A 16,656-nucleotide genomic window follows, 5' to 3' on the forward strand; every position below is an offset into this window, starting at 1 on the left:
ATATGTGTATATAACATTTTCTACTTAGAATTACACGTTCTTTCACCTCTTTCAGTATTTGCAGAAACTCGCGTTACACCCTGTGTGTGTATGTATATATATATATATATATATATATATATATATATATATATATATATATATATATATATATATATATATATATATATATATATATATATATATATATATATATATATATATATATATATATATATATATATATATATATATATATATATATATATATATATATATATATATATATATATATATATATAAGAGAGAGAGAGAGAGAGAGAGAGAGAGAGAGAGAGAGAGAGAGAGAGAGAGAGAGAGAGAGAGAGAGAGAGAGAGAGAGAGAGAGAGAGAATGTCAGTATTCCCACAGTCAATATTTCTATTAAATTTTTGCTTTTTTTCATCCCACAATTAACTGCAATTAACGTCGCCAGATCGCGTTCCTGACTTCAAGCAGCTGACTGGCGGGGTGTGGGTGGTGGAGGAGATCCCCAAAAACAGCACTGGCAAACCTCTGAAGCGACAACTCAAGGCTGCTCAAGTTACACAACTGGCATCCTGCTGATGATTACTACGCAATACCTTTGCTTTCGTGGAACTAAGAGTGAGGGTTCGTGGGTGTTGCCAATTTCAATGAAAAAATATTTTGTCTGTATTTATCAATGTCCACTTTCTTACGTAATGAGTTTGTTCTTAAAAAAAAAAAAAAAAAAAAAAAAAAAAAAAAAAAAAAAAAAAAACTTTACTTCATTTATTTCAACTTCTAAATCATTTGCGTCTAACTACAACATAAACATATTTTCAAATCTGTTCACAATCTTATCAATATAGGTACTACAAAGTTCATTATTCACTTAATTCGATAGTTTAGATAGTACTTAAGATAGTTAATAGCAGTACATTATATAAATATATACATAGTAATATGAGTAATTAATACACTAATATGTTAAACATCTTTATATTAGACAGCTGAATTTGCACCATTACTTTAATCCCCACATTTACTTTTACAATCGTTTGTGTAAATGTTGAAAAGAACAGGTGACAACACACATCCCTGGGGAGCTCCTGTGCTTGTAACTATAATGTCAAAATTGATGTTAGATATGCTGACAAACTGTTCCCAATTTAAGAGGTAGTCTAGTATCCACAATATGAGATTACTATCAACATTCACGGTTAACAATTTGTCAATTAGTAGGTGAGATTGAATGGTGTTGAAAGCGATAATGAATTACACGAATGTAAGAATGAAGTTTTTTAAGCTGGCTCGTTATTTCGTGACAGCATTTGTACACTTCTCCCAGATTAATAAACTGGTGTGGATCATTATACTCACTAACAAAATTGTATTACTCACTAATTATTATATTACTTACTAATTATTATACTCACTCCACAAAATATGCTTAATGATTCTCCGAGCGGAGAAAGAGGATTCTACTTTTGTTACTGCACATCTTTACAACCCAATGTTTCGGCTGGCCCCTGGAGGGTACAACGATGATTTGGTCAGGAGCTCTTTTTGGTGTCCATCTCATATAAAAATTGCTATTTCAAGCTCGAAAATATCTACTACGTAACTTTTGACGGCTCATCTTTCTTATTTCATGACATTTCTTCGTCAGACCCACCTTTTTTGCCGTATTTTGCATATTTCGATTTTTTGGCATGTGAGCAGAAATTTCTAACAACTCTCGCCACTATCACCTCCTTACTACAGCTGGAGCTCGAGTTCGGAAAATGCGCGAATTATTTCCCATAACTCATTTAATATACGGGATATATATATATATATATATATATATATATATATATATATATATATATATATATATATATATATATATATATATATATGTCAGACTCAGCAGTGACTGTAGAATCAAGATATATATTGTAAAAACTTGACAAAACAAAAAAGAAATTGGTATTACGACGAATTAAACTGTGAAGATGTAAAAAAAATGTACATAACATGTTTACTTATGCTCGCTATTTTCAAAAGTTAATCATTGAATAATGAAATATATTATTACATTAAGTAGGAAAACTCGTGAACACGACAGTGTGATCAGAATGGAGATAAAGCTCCACATAATGAAAGCACAGAGCCATTTATAGCAACATACCACACGCCGCAACCATCACGGCGACGCGACACTTGCCGTGATGGTTGGTGGTAGGGGAGGGTCCTTGGTAAGGGGGACGTGGCAGCGGCGACACAGCGGAAACCTCCCAGAACTGTATATACAGGGTGTAACGCGAGTTTCTGCAAATACTGAAAGAGGCGAAAGAACGTGTAATTCTAAGTAGAAAATGTTCTAGAGAAAGAGAGAGAGAGAGAGAGAGAGAGAGAGAGAGAGAGAGAGAGAGAAAGAGAGAGAGAGAGAGAGAGAGAGAGAATGATATAGATATAATTAGCTAGATGGATAGATGTGCATTTATGGGCAGGCTGGGATTAAAAAAATTGTTAGGCAAAATTCGTCTCACAATACCTCAGATTCCATCAATTAATTCTATTCAAACTTGTAATAAAAGTTTGTTGAAGAGAAGTGTATTAGAACAACCTCCATTTCATGAAACACCTTTGCTTTTCTGAAGAAAAGTTAAATATTTTCATTGTTCAGTTCTTTTCCTGGGTTTTTATTTATTTATTTAACAACATAACCCAGCCTCTCTAACCAAATTGGGGGTTTAAAGAGGACTAAGGCAATCCTTTGTTGTAACATAACCCAGCCTTCCTAGCCAAATTAGGCTTTAATCTTTTCACTGCGATATGCAACAATTCACAACACTAGAAACAATGTATGAAATCTTTATAAACATCTACAAGGAAAAGAAAAGAAAGGAAAATAGATTACACAATTTGTAGCCTGTTTAATGGTTACAGATGGCAGCATAGCAAGAGAACATGTCTCCGAATAGTTAACGAGCGAGGAAGGATCCACCAAATAGCAGTGAAAGGATTAAAGAGGACTAAGGCGATCTTTTGTTGTAACATTACAACGTACGACCCGGTCTGCGACGAGTCTAACTAAACCCACCCTCACTTTCAGGACTAATGCTAAACAGTGTCGCCCGCCATGTCAATGGTCGGGAAACGAGTACCGCGGGGGCAGGTGAATACAACCCTGACTTTCTAATATATGATCTAATCGTTGGCCCTGGCCATCGGTGTGTAAGACAACAGTCATCACATACTACCATTATAGGCATTGTTTCCAGGTGTGAGAGTCCGTTCATTACCCTGATTCATGACAATACAGAATATGTAGCCCTCCTTCAGCAATTTCCTACGCTCACAGAGCCTCTCCAGCAGCGAGAAACCACGGCCCACGCCGTACACCACCACACTGAGACAACTGGCCCATCAGTCTTCGCTCGGCAGCCTCCGTGCCGCAAAGGCAGAGTTCGATTCCCTACTAAAGGATGGAATTATACAAGCATCCAAGAGCTGTTGGGTGTCTCCTCCTCATACGGTGCCAAAGCCTTCAGGTAAGGAGTGGCGTGCATGTGGGTACTACAGTACAAAGTCACGGTGCCAGATAGATATCCAATCCCACATATTCAAGATTTCCATCTGAAGTTAAAAGGACAAACAATTTTTTTTCCAAAATTGATTTAGTGAGGGCCTTCCATCAGATACCAGTGCACCCACCAGACATACCTAAAACAGCTGTCGCCACAACATTTGGATTATTTATTTATGAATTTTGGTTTACGTAATGCTGCACAGACCTTCCAACGACACATGGATCATATTTTGCGCGACATGAGATTTGCAACCGTGTGCATCGACGACATTCTTGTGGCATCAAACAGTAGGAAGAAACATCGCACTAACCTTCGGCATCTGCTGAAACGCCTTTGAGACAACAATATCAAGATTCATCCAGCTTAGTGTGTTTTTGGAGCAGGGGCAGTGGATTTTCTTGGGCATGAAATTAGTAAGGAAGTTATTTCCCCTGGTACAAAAAGTAGAAATTATTCGTCAGCTTCCACAGCTAACTTCAGCGAGAAAGCTCAGGGAGTTTCCTTGGAATTGTGATCTGTTACCACCGCTTCATCCCCAAAGTTGCAGAGAAGTCACACTATTCTATAATCTCCTGAAAGGTCTTCTCCACAGATCTACATTTATGCTTAAATGGACGCAAGAGGCTGCAGTTACTTTCGCTACCATTAAAGAAGAAATAGCTCGGTTTCCTCACCTTACTTATCCGGATTCTGAAGCACAACTGTTTCTGACTACCGAGGCCTCTTCTACAACTATCGCGGTACTGCAGCAGACCAGCAAAGGCGAGGTATCTCCAATCGGTTTCTACTCTAAACGCCACCATTCTGCCCAAATAAAATATGCTGCGTTTGGCCGAGAGCTACTGGCAATATACATAGCTGTGCAACACTTAAAATACCTTCTGGAGGGTAGGCAGTTTTACATCCTCTGTGATCAAAAACCCTGAACATTTGCTATGACACGCCCTTCAGACACCTACACTCCACGAGTGCAGCGACAGCTTTCATATATCTCTGAATTCACGACTGACATTTGTCATATTAGGGGAGTGGAGAATCCTGTGGCCGACGCTCTCTTGCGCTCCATCACTGCCATGACTCAATACCCACCGCCGCTTGAGTACCAACAAATCACTATCGCGCAAGAGACCGACGACGACCTTGCTGAGTTTAGAAGAAATCCTATGTCTATAGAGCTTCATCCCTTCCAGGTTTCTGGTACATCCCTTCAGGTGTGGTGCGACGTGTCGGAAAGAGTCATCCTGGAGTCAAAGCCACGCGACGACTCAACTCGTTCTGTGGTGTGGCCTCAGATTCGCTCCTGGACCAGCAATGTATCTCCTGTTAGGCATCAAAGGTTCATCGTCATGTGAAGGTTCCATTGCAACCCTTTCCTTTACCAAGATGTAGGTTTCAGACGGTTCATGTGGATATTCTAGGTCCTTGGCCTCCATCTAGAGGACACAGGTATTTGCTAACTAGCACTGATCATTTCAGGCATTGCAACTCCAATGCCTGACATCTCTGCAGAATCGACAGCTTCAGCATTTCTCTGAGGGTCTCTCACTTTGGCGCACCTAACACAGTCATAACTGACCGCGGTGCCCAGTTCGAATCCCACCTATGGCAGGAGGACTGCTTACCATCCACAGGCTAAAGATATGGTTGAAGACTTTCATCGCCACCTCAAGGACGCCCTGAAAACTCATCTTTACCCGTTGACTCTTTACTGCTTGTGATGCTCGCCCTTCGCATCACAACAAAGGAAGATTTGCAAGTCCAGTAGAACTTAACTTCGGCCAGATCCTACCAGGGCAGTTCTCTGCAGCGATGAACAAAGAGAATAGTAATGACAAGTACGCATTTCTGGACTCTAAACGTCAGATCACTTCAAAGATGTTCCCTACTCCACCTCGCCAGTCTGTATGTGAGAATAAAATGTTATGATCAGAACTTCCAAGTGGGGCTTTCTTCACAACAGGGTAGGTGTCTTTTACAATGCAAAACATAAGATCTAGTGTGTTCTTTCCTCGGGTCGTGCATTTAACGTATTGCTCGTAGGAAGTTATTTGGTCGTGAAAATTACAGCCAGTAATTTAAACACTTTCAGGGATACTATTTTCAAATTTCTTGAAGCGGTTTGACAACAGTTCATCTGCCACTTCCATATTAACAGATGGAGGTACATATACACTGAAAATTAACAGGTACAGTATGAAACTCCCTGGGTAAATAACAGGGTCGACAGGACACAACCATGTATTCTAGATCATCACATTAATGATACACACACACACACACACACACACACACACACACACACACACACACACACACACACACACACACACACACACACGCGCACACTTTTATATCTTGACACCTGGTTCAGGCCAATGAGCTTAGAGCCAAAAGTTTATTAACACAAGAATTACACACAGATGAAATAGTGACCTGAAACTTTCACACTAGCAAGATTGATGTCTATTTTACCACTCAGAGGGCATCTTAAAAATTCATTGTATGGTTTAATCATATCCACAATTCTAATTTAAGATTAAGAAATTTCGTGATATAAAAACTTTATTATGCAACAGACTTAACGTTCACTAAGTTTCATGTCTGGCAGACACACTCTTCATAAAAGTTGTGGATGATTCCCAGATGGTTCAGTAGGTGAATGGTACAGCTACGACCTATCCTGATACAAAGATTTATTGGTCAGTAATGTATAATAAATTACCCTCTTAAAACTATTGAGCGTTTTACATAAAACCTTCCTTGGGTTCCTCCTTAACGCCTGTAGGATCAGTAAACTTCCAATAAAGCACAGGCAGAGATGATTTTGTGAACACACATTGCACTAATCTAGCATTAATCTACTGATTGATTTAAGCTGAGGCCGCAACATCGCGGTCATCTCGCGCCGCTGCAAACAACCAAGATTGATGGATTGGTTTAGGTTATGACATCGCTACAAAACTTTAAAAGCAACAAAGAGTGTAGATTAGAATAATTATATTAAAACAAAATTACAGGTACGGTAATAATGTTAAGAGATCACTAAAAGTAAACATAAAAAAGGAAATGGGATGAACCATCAAAACCTTAAGTGTTAAAAATGAGAAGGTTGGTATTTTAATGTATTAATTCAATTAACTTACAGAGCGTACTGACTTGATCCCACTGACCCAGACCACTGTGTCTAGCATTGTTCGTTGACATTGACCACTGAGCCAGATATCTGGCGTTGTTTCTTTTTATGCTTAAGACATCGACTCTACTGACCCAGATATCTGCCGTTGTTCGTTAATGGTATAGTAAAAACAGTCACTAAAATTCAAGCATATAAAAGGAAATAGGATTAATTAGTGAAAAATGAGGTTCTACAAATGAAGAAGGTTGGTTTTTTAATATATTAATTTCAAGTGAGCGGTATTTGGAGTGGAAGCGCTGTATCAAGGAATTAATGCTGTGGAGAGCTGTGCCACAGCCGAAGTCAAGGTTCAATGCCCGCCAGTGACTGCGGAGGCGCTGGTGAGCGGAGGACCTGCCAGTGACGAGAGTAAATTTCCTCCTCGGAAATTAATTGGAATGACCTGGCAGGTGGTGTGACCCCTGTGCTGCAAATTAAGAAGGTTTGAATTTGAATATATTAATTTCAAGTGAGGGGTATGTGGAGTAGAAGTGATGTGCCCAGGGATTAGATTAACGCTTTGCCACGATAGTGAGATGTTCACTCCCTAACGGCAGAGCGCAAAAGAGACAACGAACCGTACATCTGGCATACTGTTCATGCATGCGCTGATCCCCAGTTCTGAATAAATATCAAGTGAACTTACACCGGTGTAGTGTCAAACACGGGACCTTTACAAATCCAGGAACAAAAGGGATCCCACGTGCATGCGTGGAATATTGCTGCCCTGCCAGTCGCTAGACCACAGAGCAGTGCGCTCGTCACTGTTGGTGAGTTTTCAGTTGCTCTCATCCTTTGGGGGTGTACAGGCATCTCTACTGCGGTTAGGTTAGGTCAGGTCAGTTTAGATTAGGTTAATTTAGTTCTCTCTCTCTCTCTCTCTCTCTCTCTCTCTCTCTCTCTCTCTCTCTCTCTCTCTCTCTCTCTCTCTCTCTCTTATACTGATTCACATTCACTCATTCGCTCTCTCGCGCATTTTTTGCCTTCCTCTCACGATATACAGACGTACCTCGGTACTCGACCATTATTCGTTCTGAGGTGGTGGTCGAGCACCGATTTGTTCGAACACCGAAACCAATTTTCCGATAAGAAATAATGGAAAGTATTTTAATCCGTTCTTACCATTAAGAAAAATACCTAAAATATTATAAGAACGTGTATCTAAACAACAATAAAACGTAAATGTGCACAAGCAGTACATGATAAAGATAAATAAAGCATTATAAACCATTTTGTATAATTTACTTACGTTTTGGAGAGTGGTTGATGGCATACAGGAATGGATGTGGAGAGGACGGGAGGGAGGGTTACTCCTTGGAAGGGGAATCCCCTTCCATGATGACGCTAGGTAACGCGCCTTCAGGGGTTTTCTCCCTTCTCTCTCTCTTCCGTGGAGGTGAATCTGGCTGGGCAGTAGCCTTCCTCTTTTCTTTAAGAAGGAACCTGTCCATTGTCAGTTGCTTCTGCCTTTTCTGCACTATTTTTCGGAAGTGCGCCATAACAGTGTCATTGAAAATTATCACAGCACGGTTACTGACTGCTGTATCAGGATGGTATTTTTCAACAAACGCCTGCAACTCACCCCACTTAGCACACATGTCATTGATCACTGCACTGGAAGCCTCCTCTCTTACATCCTCATCTTCTGAGGATTCCTGCTCCTGAACCAAATCTTGCTGTTGCTGTTGTTGCAGGTACAATAACTCTTCTGTGGTCAAATCAGAAGAGTGGCCTTCCACAAGCTCATCGATGTCCTCCCTGTTGACCTCAATGCCCATACTTCTTCCCATGGAAAGAATGTCCTCCATGACAGCATTTTCTTCAGTAGTACATGTACCAGCAGGAATAACAGCAGCAGTGCTTGGACCAGCCTCATACTGGAAACCCTCGAAGTCCCTCTCAGGTACACACTCAGGCCAAAGTTTTCGCCATGCAGATTTTAATGTCCTATAAGTGACGTTACCCCAAGCTTGGTCTATTATGTTAACACAATTGAGGATATTAAAGTGATCCTTCCAAAATTCTCTAAGGGTCAACTGGGTATCACATGTCACATCAAAACACTTTCGGAAGAGGGCCTTGGTGTACAGTTTTTTAAAGTTAGCAATTACCTGTTGGTCCATAGGCTGGAGTAAGGGAGTAGTATTGGGGGGCAAGAACTTCACCTTGATGAAACTGTATTCATCTGTTAAGTCATACTCTAGACCTGGAGGGTGTGCAGGGGCATTGTCCATCACTAAAAGGCATTTTAATTGCAACTTCTTTTCTATGAGGTATGCCTTAACTTGGGGAGCAAACACTTCATGGATCCATTCAGCAAAAAATTGTCTTGTGACCCCACGACTTAGTGTTAGCTCGCCACATAACTGGTAACTTAGTTTTTATGATGTTATTTCTCTTGAATACACGGGGATTGTCTGAATGATACACTAATAAGGGCTTGATCTTACAGCCTCCACTAGCATTGGCACACAATAACAGCGTTAGCCTGTCCTTCATAGGCTTGTGACCAGGCATTTTTGTCTCCTCCTTTGTGATGTACGTATTGGCCGGCAATTTCTTCCAAAACAGGCCGGTCTCGTCACAGTTAAACACTTGTTCAGGAACATACTCTTCAGCCTTGATGGTCTCGCTGAATTCTGTAACTTATTTCTCAGCCGCTGCTTTGTCCGAACTGGCTGCCTCCCCATGCCTAGTAACTCTATGAATTCCCGTTCTATGTCTAAATTTTTCAAACCATCCCTTGCTTGCCTTGAAAGTAAATGAACTAGCACTTTCACCTCCAGTAGTTTTCAATAAATTTGAAGAGCTTTTTCGCAGATGAGAGCTTCACTAATGCTGTCCCCTGACAACATCTTTTCCTTGGTGAAGATAAGAAGCAACTTCTCCATTTCTTCCATTATCTGAGGCCTTTGCTTACTAATTGCTGTCACTCCCATTGCAACATCAGCTTTCTTTAACACTTCCTTATGCTTCAAGATAGTGGAAATGGTTGACTTTGCCATTTCGTACTGCGACGCGAGGTCGGACACTCGTACACCACTTTCATATTTTGCTATAATTTCCTTCTTCAGTTCAATAGTGGTCCTCACTGTTTTCCTCTTTGCCTTCCCCTTATCACTGTCTTTCTTTGGACCCATTATTAAGGGCTAGAGCAACACGAAAAAGTTTAAATCTGGGAAGAAATACTCGAACAAACTGCGTATGTCTTACCCCGCTGGCGGTCTGAGTCGAACTGACGCTTACCCGCTGGCCGAGAAGGGCCGAGAAGGGCCGAGGAGCGCGTTCGGGTCGACTCGGCTAGTCGAGTACCGAAAATCTGTTCGAGGTCCGATGCATTTTCTACTCGAATTTTTTGGTCGAGCACCGATTTGGTCGAGTATAGAGGCGGTCGAGTACCGAGGTACGACTATATATATATATATATATATATATATATATATATATATATATATATATATATATATATATATATATATATATATATATATATATATATATATATATATATATATCCTTTTATTCATAAAATTCATTAACATGGGTGTTGCAAAGCATAAAACAGGTTTGGCTAGTGGCTGGAAGGCGGGAGCTCCTTTGTGATTCAGTACGATATCTGCCGGCAGCAACATCCCACACATGCCCAGATCCCGTTTATTCCCAGATTTGCAAAAGGTCTCCAGTTTGACGCAACACCGATGTTACCCGAGTAAATCGAATAATCTAATGGTTTTGGATTGAAAGTAGTTAAGACATAGCCTATGGCACTCCCTGAATCAAGGAGGAGCCTCCTACCAAATTTCATCACAATTAGTTCAATGGTTTTTCCGTGAAAAGCGGACACATCCACACACAGACAGACAGACAGACAGTTTGTTTTATTATATAAGATTAAAAAAAAAAAATTCCAAGCTAACAATGAATGAATGCTTGACGCCACCATAAAAAATGTGTTACGGTATACTTGACACCACTATCAAGAATTGGGTTATGGTGACAAATGTGTTTGAATAATATAACGGTTTCGGGTTGGAAGTAATTAAGACTGTTACCACTAGTTCACCACTCTTCCTAAATTGGTGATGGTTATTTAGATTTAAGGACTGATGGTAAATTAACGAGGGTTCTCCTTATCATTTGAGACGGTACTATAAGGTAATTAAAGTGTCTGGAATTAAAATTGTAATGGGCCATTTGGTGTTGTATTATGTTGTTGTTGTTTTTTTACCTATGCTTCTGTGTACACATTTTTGTATATTCAATATGTTCATTGTAGTGTATTTACTTTCTTTTATGTGTCATTTGATAAAGGATTTTGTGGATGATAATTCAAACTACTATTGTAATGACTGAAAGGGGGAGGGGGGAGAGACTCCGCCCACGCCAGTTAATGTGGAAAGGGGTCAGGTGCTGGGAACTCGTTCCCTTGTCTGAGGGTGAAGCGGGCAGACGGCGACGGGTGGAGAGCTGAGGGGTGGAGCGGTGGTTGTGACTACCCATACCTGGAGTGGGATTGCGGTTGCAGTCCCTACGTTTACGTGGCTGGCGTCACGAGTCGTGTATGGCTGTACTGATTGCTGGAGTGGTGACAGTGCTGCACGTGGTGTGTTAAATGGTATGTGTTGACATGATTGGGTGTCAAATGTTTTCTTGTGTTGGTGTGATGCATTATTCTGTAAAATACGTTCAATTTTGATGATATTGGATTTAATAATCCAGAGAAGGAGAGTGAAATTGTATGTATGTGTATGTGTGCCCGCGTGTCTGTGCTTGTGTTGGATGAAACTAGTCCCCCAGGTTAGCTGTGTGTGGTAAGCTATTTACTTTCCTTGGTGTTGCAGTGAGTGGGAAGACATCGAGGAAGATTGGAGGTGACAGAATTGGAGGCCTGTCCGCGATATCTTCTTCCTTGTGTGATTTGTGAACAGTGACTTCATGTATGTCGCCATACATTCCATTTCATCCGCAAGTCTCGCTACCCTGCGTGATACTGTACTCCTGTGGCCACTATTCATGGACATGCGCTTCTGTTCTCTTGAGGTTAGTATTTATAACGACAGTGATTTGTTAAGATGGCGAACCATGTGGAACAGTTCACTGACTCTTTGAATGTCAACTACTTGTATCAATGTAGTAGAGAAGAGCTTGGTGTGCTAGCAGATAGATTTGGTGTTAAGTTGACTGCTAGGCTCAAGGATGACATGCAGAAAGAGTTAGTTACGATGTTGACAGAGAAAGGTTTGTTGTGTGTGGAGGAACATGGAGGAACAGCACGTCCATGAAAGTGGACAAAGTGAATTGGAAACAAATAGTGCAGGAGTACGGTGGGAAATGTCCGGCAGTGAAAGGTACATATTTGACAGAATTAAATTAGAGGTGGAACTAAAGAAGGCAGAAGTGGAAACGAAAAGGTTAGAGAAGGGAGACGGTGATTTGAGACGGTGATTTCGGGGGATAAAAATGCTTCATTTGTCCCTGATTTTGTTGAAAGTGAGGCAGAGGACTTCTTTCTCCAATTCGAGAAGGTAGCAGAGTTGAGAGGTAGGCCAGTGGAAGAGTGGGCACTCTTAGTACAGACAAAATTGAAAGGAAAAGCCAGGGAAGCTTATAATGGTCTAACTGTTGATGAGTGTAGAGACTATGCCGCTGTTAAGGAAGCAGTGTTATCAGCTGTACGTGTGGCTCCTGAGGTACATGAATTAAAGTTTAGGGCGGTAAATAAATAAATTAATTAATTAATTAAACAAATAAATTAAATAAAAATAAATAAATAAAATAAATAAAAAAGTAAATAATTGCACATCCCTGGAAATGGCTAGAGAGTGTACCCTAAAGTTGGATAAGTGGGTCAAATCTGAGGATGTTAAAAATGTGGAGGACATGAAAGAGGTGATTTTGTTAGAGCATTTTAGGAACCAAATACATCCTAACATGAAGTATGAAATCATGAAAGCTGATATAAAGACCGTAATGGAAGCAGGACGTAAAGCTGACCAGCTTGAAGCAGCATATGGGGTATGTAGGAGGGATGTGGGAATCAAGGTAAATACGTCAAGTCAAAACTATTTCAAGGGAAGGTTTAATAGTGCACATGTGGCAATGCAGCCAAATATAAATGCTATGTTTGAAAGTAGTAACTGTTCTGTAAATTCAAGCAATATGCAAGGGCAAATACTGCGTCCTTCCTCCAAGCCGAGTACCATTGTTGAGCACAACGTATAATGATTTGTAAGGTAAAGCATCAATTAGGTGCTTTAACTGTGGGCATCCTGGTCACTTTAGTAGGGATTGTCAACAATCAAGTTAAGGAAGCAAAATTTTCCTATTGTGGTCGTTTTGGCCATAAAGGATTTCATTGTGAGAACAGTAGTTTGGCAGGTAAGCCAAAGGAAGTGGCACTGAGTGTAATGAGGGAACCATGTTCAAGTGTTCCGGTTGATGTCAGAGTAGTGAAGAAATGTACTGCTGCTGTGGATTTTTAACCATTTATTACTCAAGGAATGATAAAATTAGAGGATGGTTCAGAGAAGGAAATAGCCATTTTTAAGAGATACAGCTGCAAATGTGAGTTTAGTGCTTCGAGATGTATTGGAATGGACAGAGATCTCTTTCACAAGTGAAAAAATAGAGGTGAGATGCATTAACTCTATTGGTGTTGTGCCGGTCCATAGTTAGAGAACGGATTTGTCAGTGGAAGTTAAAGCAAGAGTTAAAGTAGGTGTGAGTAATAAGTTAGCGGTCAGTGGTGTACAAATGTTTCTAGGAAATGACCTAGCAGGTAAGAAAGTTGTTCCTGAAACAGGAGAGTCTACTGGTAAATTATCATTTTTGCCCTGAGATAAGTGAGGAGGAGAAACTTGAGGAAAATGCTACATATCCAGCACGTGTTGTGACTAGAGCTAAGGCTAGAAATAGAGACATGAAAGTGGCTTATGGTGAGGGAGAGGATAATGGTGATCTGGAGGAGAGCTTAGGTGTGTTGTTTGATCAGAAAGATGTGGATATGAAGGAGGTGGAAGATGTGAATGTGAAGGAGGTGGAAAATAAGAGTCATTACGAGGTAGAGGTGTTGCCTGACTGTCGTGAGCAAAGGGAATGTGAAGGAGGTGGAAAATAAGTCATTACCGGGTAGAGGTGTTGCCTGACTTTGTCGTGAGCAAAGGAATAGTTGATTCAGGAGCAGAAACTGTACAGTAGCTTACAATTTCTGTGGAGCAGAGCTGAGATAGATAAAATAACTGCTTATTATGTCGAATATTATATAAAGGATGGAATGTTAATGAGAAATTGGAGGACATATTGTCAGTCCAACTGACAATATGTGGATGGTGGAAAGCAAATTATTGTACCTAAGGAGTATAGGACGAGGCTGATGGAGCTCGCTCATAGGAATGTTTGGTCTGGTCACCTGGGAGTGGCAAAAACATTAAAGAAAATGACTGTCATTTCTTTTGGCCAGGAATAAACAAAGATATAACAAACTATTGTAGAACGTGTCACACTTCTCAAATTAGGTGGTAAAGGTGGTAATTGATTGTGTGGGGCCGTTACTTCGTACACAAGGTAACCAGTACATATTGACAATCATGTGCACAGCTACAAGATTTCCTGAGGCTATTCCTTTGAGAAGCATAAATAGTAGAGTAACTGTAAGGGAGCTGGTGAAATTTTTCTTGGGTTGGATTGCCATGTCATCCAGTCAGACTAGGGGAGTAATTTTACATCAAGGTTATTCAGCAATGTATTGAAAGCATTAAGCATCAAACAACAATTATCTTATGCTTATCCTTAATGGCAAGGGTGCATAGAAATTTCACCAGACTCAAAAAATGTACTGTGAAGAGATGGATAGAGAGAGGGGTGAGGCATCGCCGTTAGCATGATTTGCTTTAAGGGATGCTGTAAATGAATCGACGGGATTTAGTCCTTTCGATCTGGTATATGAACACGAGGTGCGCGGTCCATTAATGATGTTAAAGGAAAAGTGGTTGGAAAATAATAAAGTATTGTGTATCCCGATATGTGAAAACTTTTAAGGAGAGACTAATGAAAGCAAACGAAATTGCTAGGAAGAACTTACTTGAGGTTCAAAATGAAATGAAGGGGTGGTGCGACTGAAAGGCTAAAAAAAAGCGTATTTCAACCAGGTGACAGGGTATTAGTACAATTTCCTGTGTAGGGTAATCCTCTGAAGGCTAGATACAGTGGACCCTGGATAGTGGAAAAGAAAATAAGCAATGCAAATTACTTGGTAAAAGAGCTCAAGATGGGCGGAAAAGTAATCAATTGTATCACATAAATATGATAAAGCCATATTATTGTCGGGGAGAAGAGAAACGAGTGGAGGGTAATGAAAGACTTTGTGTAAGTGCAGTACAGTGTAGAGATGTAAATTATGATGAGGAATTTCTCATGAGTAAATGTGAAGGTCAAAGCCTGGAGAACTAGCAAGTCTTAGGTGACCTAATTGAGAAGTTAAAACACTTGAATCAGATGTATGAAGTAGTGAAGATCATTAGTGAGTTTAAATCTTTATTCGGTGATGTACCTAGAGGAACTGATATGATTGTTCATGATATAGAGGTAAATGATGCAAAGCCAGTTAAACAACATCCATACAGAGTAAACCCAGTTAAGAGATTGATCATGAGGAGAGAGATACAGTATATGCTTGATAATGACGTGATAGAGCCTAGCACCAACCCTTGGAGCTCGCCCTGTGTTTTGGTGCCGAAGCCTGGAGGTGATGGTTACAGGTTTTGCACTGATTTTAGAAAAGTCAATGCTTTGATAAAAAGCGATTCGTGTCCTATTCCACGAATCGATGATTGTATAGATCAGTTGAGGCGCGCGGCGCAACAACGACGTAACCGTGAAATTTGAGATTTCGTGTTTTTGCCTGCTCCGTGTGGTAGAAGGGTGTAAAAGTCTCGTGGTGATGTCGGCCAAGTCATATTCGACCATCTAAGCACCTGTACTAAGGCTCAAAGTCGAGCGTAGTGCGGAGAAAATTTCTCTGGACTAACATCTCGAAAGCGGTACAACAACGACGCAACCTGCTCCTCCCAGCCTCACGTGCGTATGGCCAATCAGCGGCGCGGTTGCAGCCGCCCGGCGCGGGCGAGCCAATCACAGCACCGCTGCCATGTTTACCAGCGCCGTTGCCATGGTGACAACACACTCACCATGTGCTCATCCACTCTGCCCTTTAACACGCCCGAGCACAGACGCACGCTCGGAAAAAAATTCATAAAAAATTTATTTATGTACCAATCTTCATGAAACTTTCACCTAATACTATGTGTAATAGGCTCTAACACATTATTAACAAATGAAAACAATATCGGGAAAAAAAATTATTACCTACGGTATACGCGTTAATTAACGCGTAAGTCATCCACCCAAAATCGTCACCTATCACTTCGAAACCTACATCCCCAAACAGAACTACCCAAGACCTTTCAAATGATGTATAATACTTACTTATTTAAGGGTATCCTATTGTGCGCAATCAGTGTTTAACTTTGAGCGCGTTTTTCTCGAAACTTCCATTTCTCGGTTACGTCGTTGTTGCGCCGCGCGCCTCAGTTAGGAAATGCTAGATTTATGACAAAAAAAATTGCAAAAAATTTGCTGAAAGGTTTCTGGCAGGTAGGATTGACTGAACGAGCTAAGGAAACTGTAGTATTTGTTAAAATGGACTGATTTTTTTCAGTAGAGGATCCTTCCGTTCGGGATGAAGAACAGTTCTAGTTGCTTTCAGAGAATTTGTCAGTACTGTATTAAAGGATGTAGAGGAATGTGCTGTTTATATTCATGACAATTTTGTATTCTGAGGATTGGGAGGAACATCTAGTTTTATTGAAGAAAGTGTTCCAGAAACTTGACAATGTAAATCTCACTGTAAACTTAATTCAAACT

At 40.4% G+C, this 16,656-nt stretch overlaps 2 protein-coding genes across 5 annotated transcripts in view; one reads left to right on the plus strand and one right to left on the minus strand.

Moving 5' to 3' along the window:
* The window catches only part of LOC135092379 (uncharacterized), an 80,305-nt gene extending 72,336 nt beyond the window's left edge, over positions 1–7,969 (plus strand). For all 4 annotated transcript variants that reach the window (XM_063990836.1, XM_063990835.1, XM_063990838.1 and 1 more), the window contains one exon: positions 455–7,969. In XM_063990836.1, coding sequence (XP_063846906.1) covers positions 455–481 — 27 coding nt within the window. In that variant the 3' untranslated portion in view covers positions 482–7,969. The remainder of the gene's footprint in view (positions 1–454) is intronic.
* A 73-nt stretch (positions 7,970–8,042) lies between these two features.
* Positions 8,043–9,252, minus strand: LOC135092613 (tigger transposable element-derived protein 1-like). The gene is made up of 2 exons (XM_063991219.1): positions 9,186–9,252; positions 8,043–8,941 (listed from the first exon to the last, which is right to left on the minus strand). Exons 1-2 carry the CDS (start codon positions 9,250–9,252, stop codon positions 8,043–8,045), a joined length of 966 nt encoding a protein of 321 aa, XP_063847289.1.
* Positions 9,253–16,656: the final 7,404 nt, after the last annotated feature.

This window comes from Scylla paramamosain, chromosome 40 (genome assembly GCF_035594125.1).
Source record: "Scylla paramamosain isolate STU-SP2022 chromosome 40, ASM3559412v1, whole genome shotgun sequence".
NCBI lineage: Eukaryota > Metazoa > Arthropoda > Malacostraca > Decapoda > Portunidae > Scylla > Scylla paramamosain.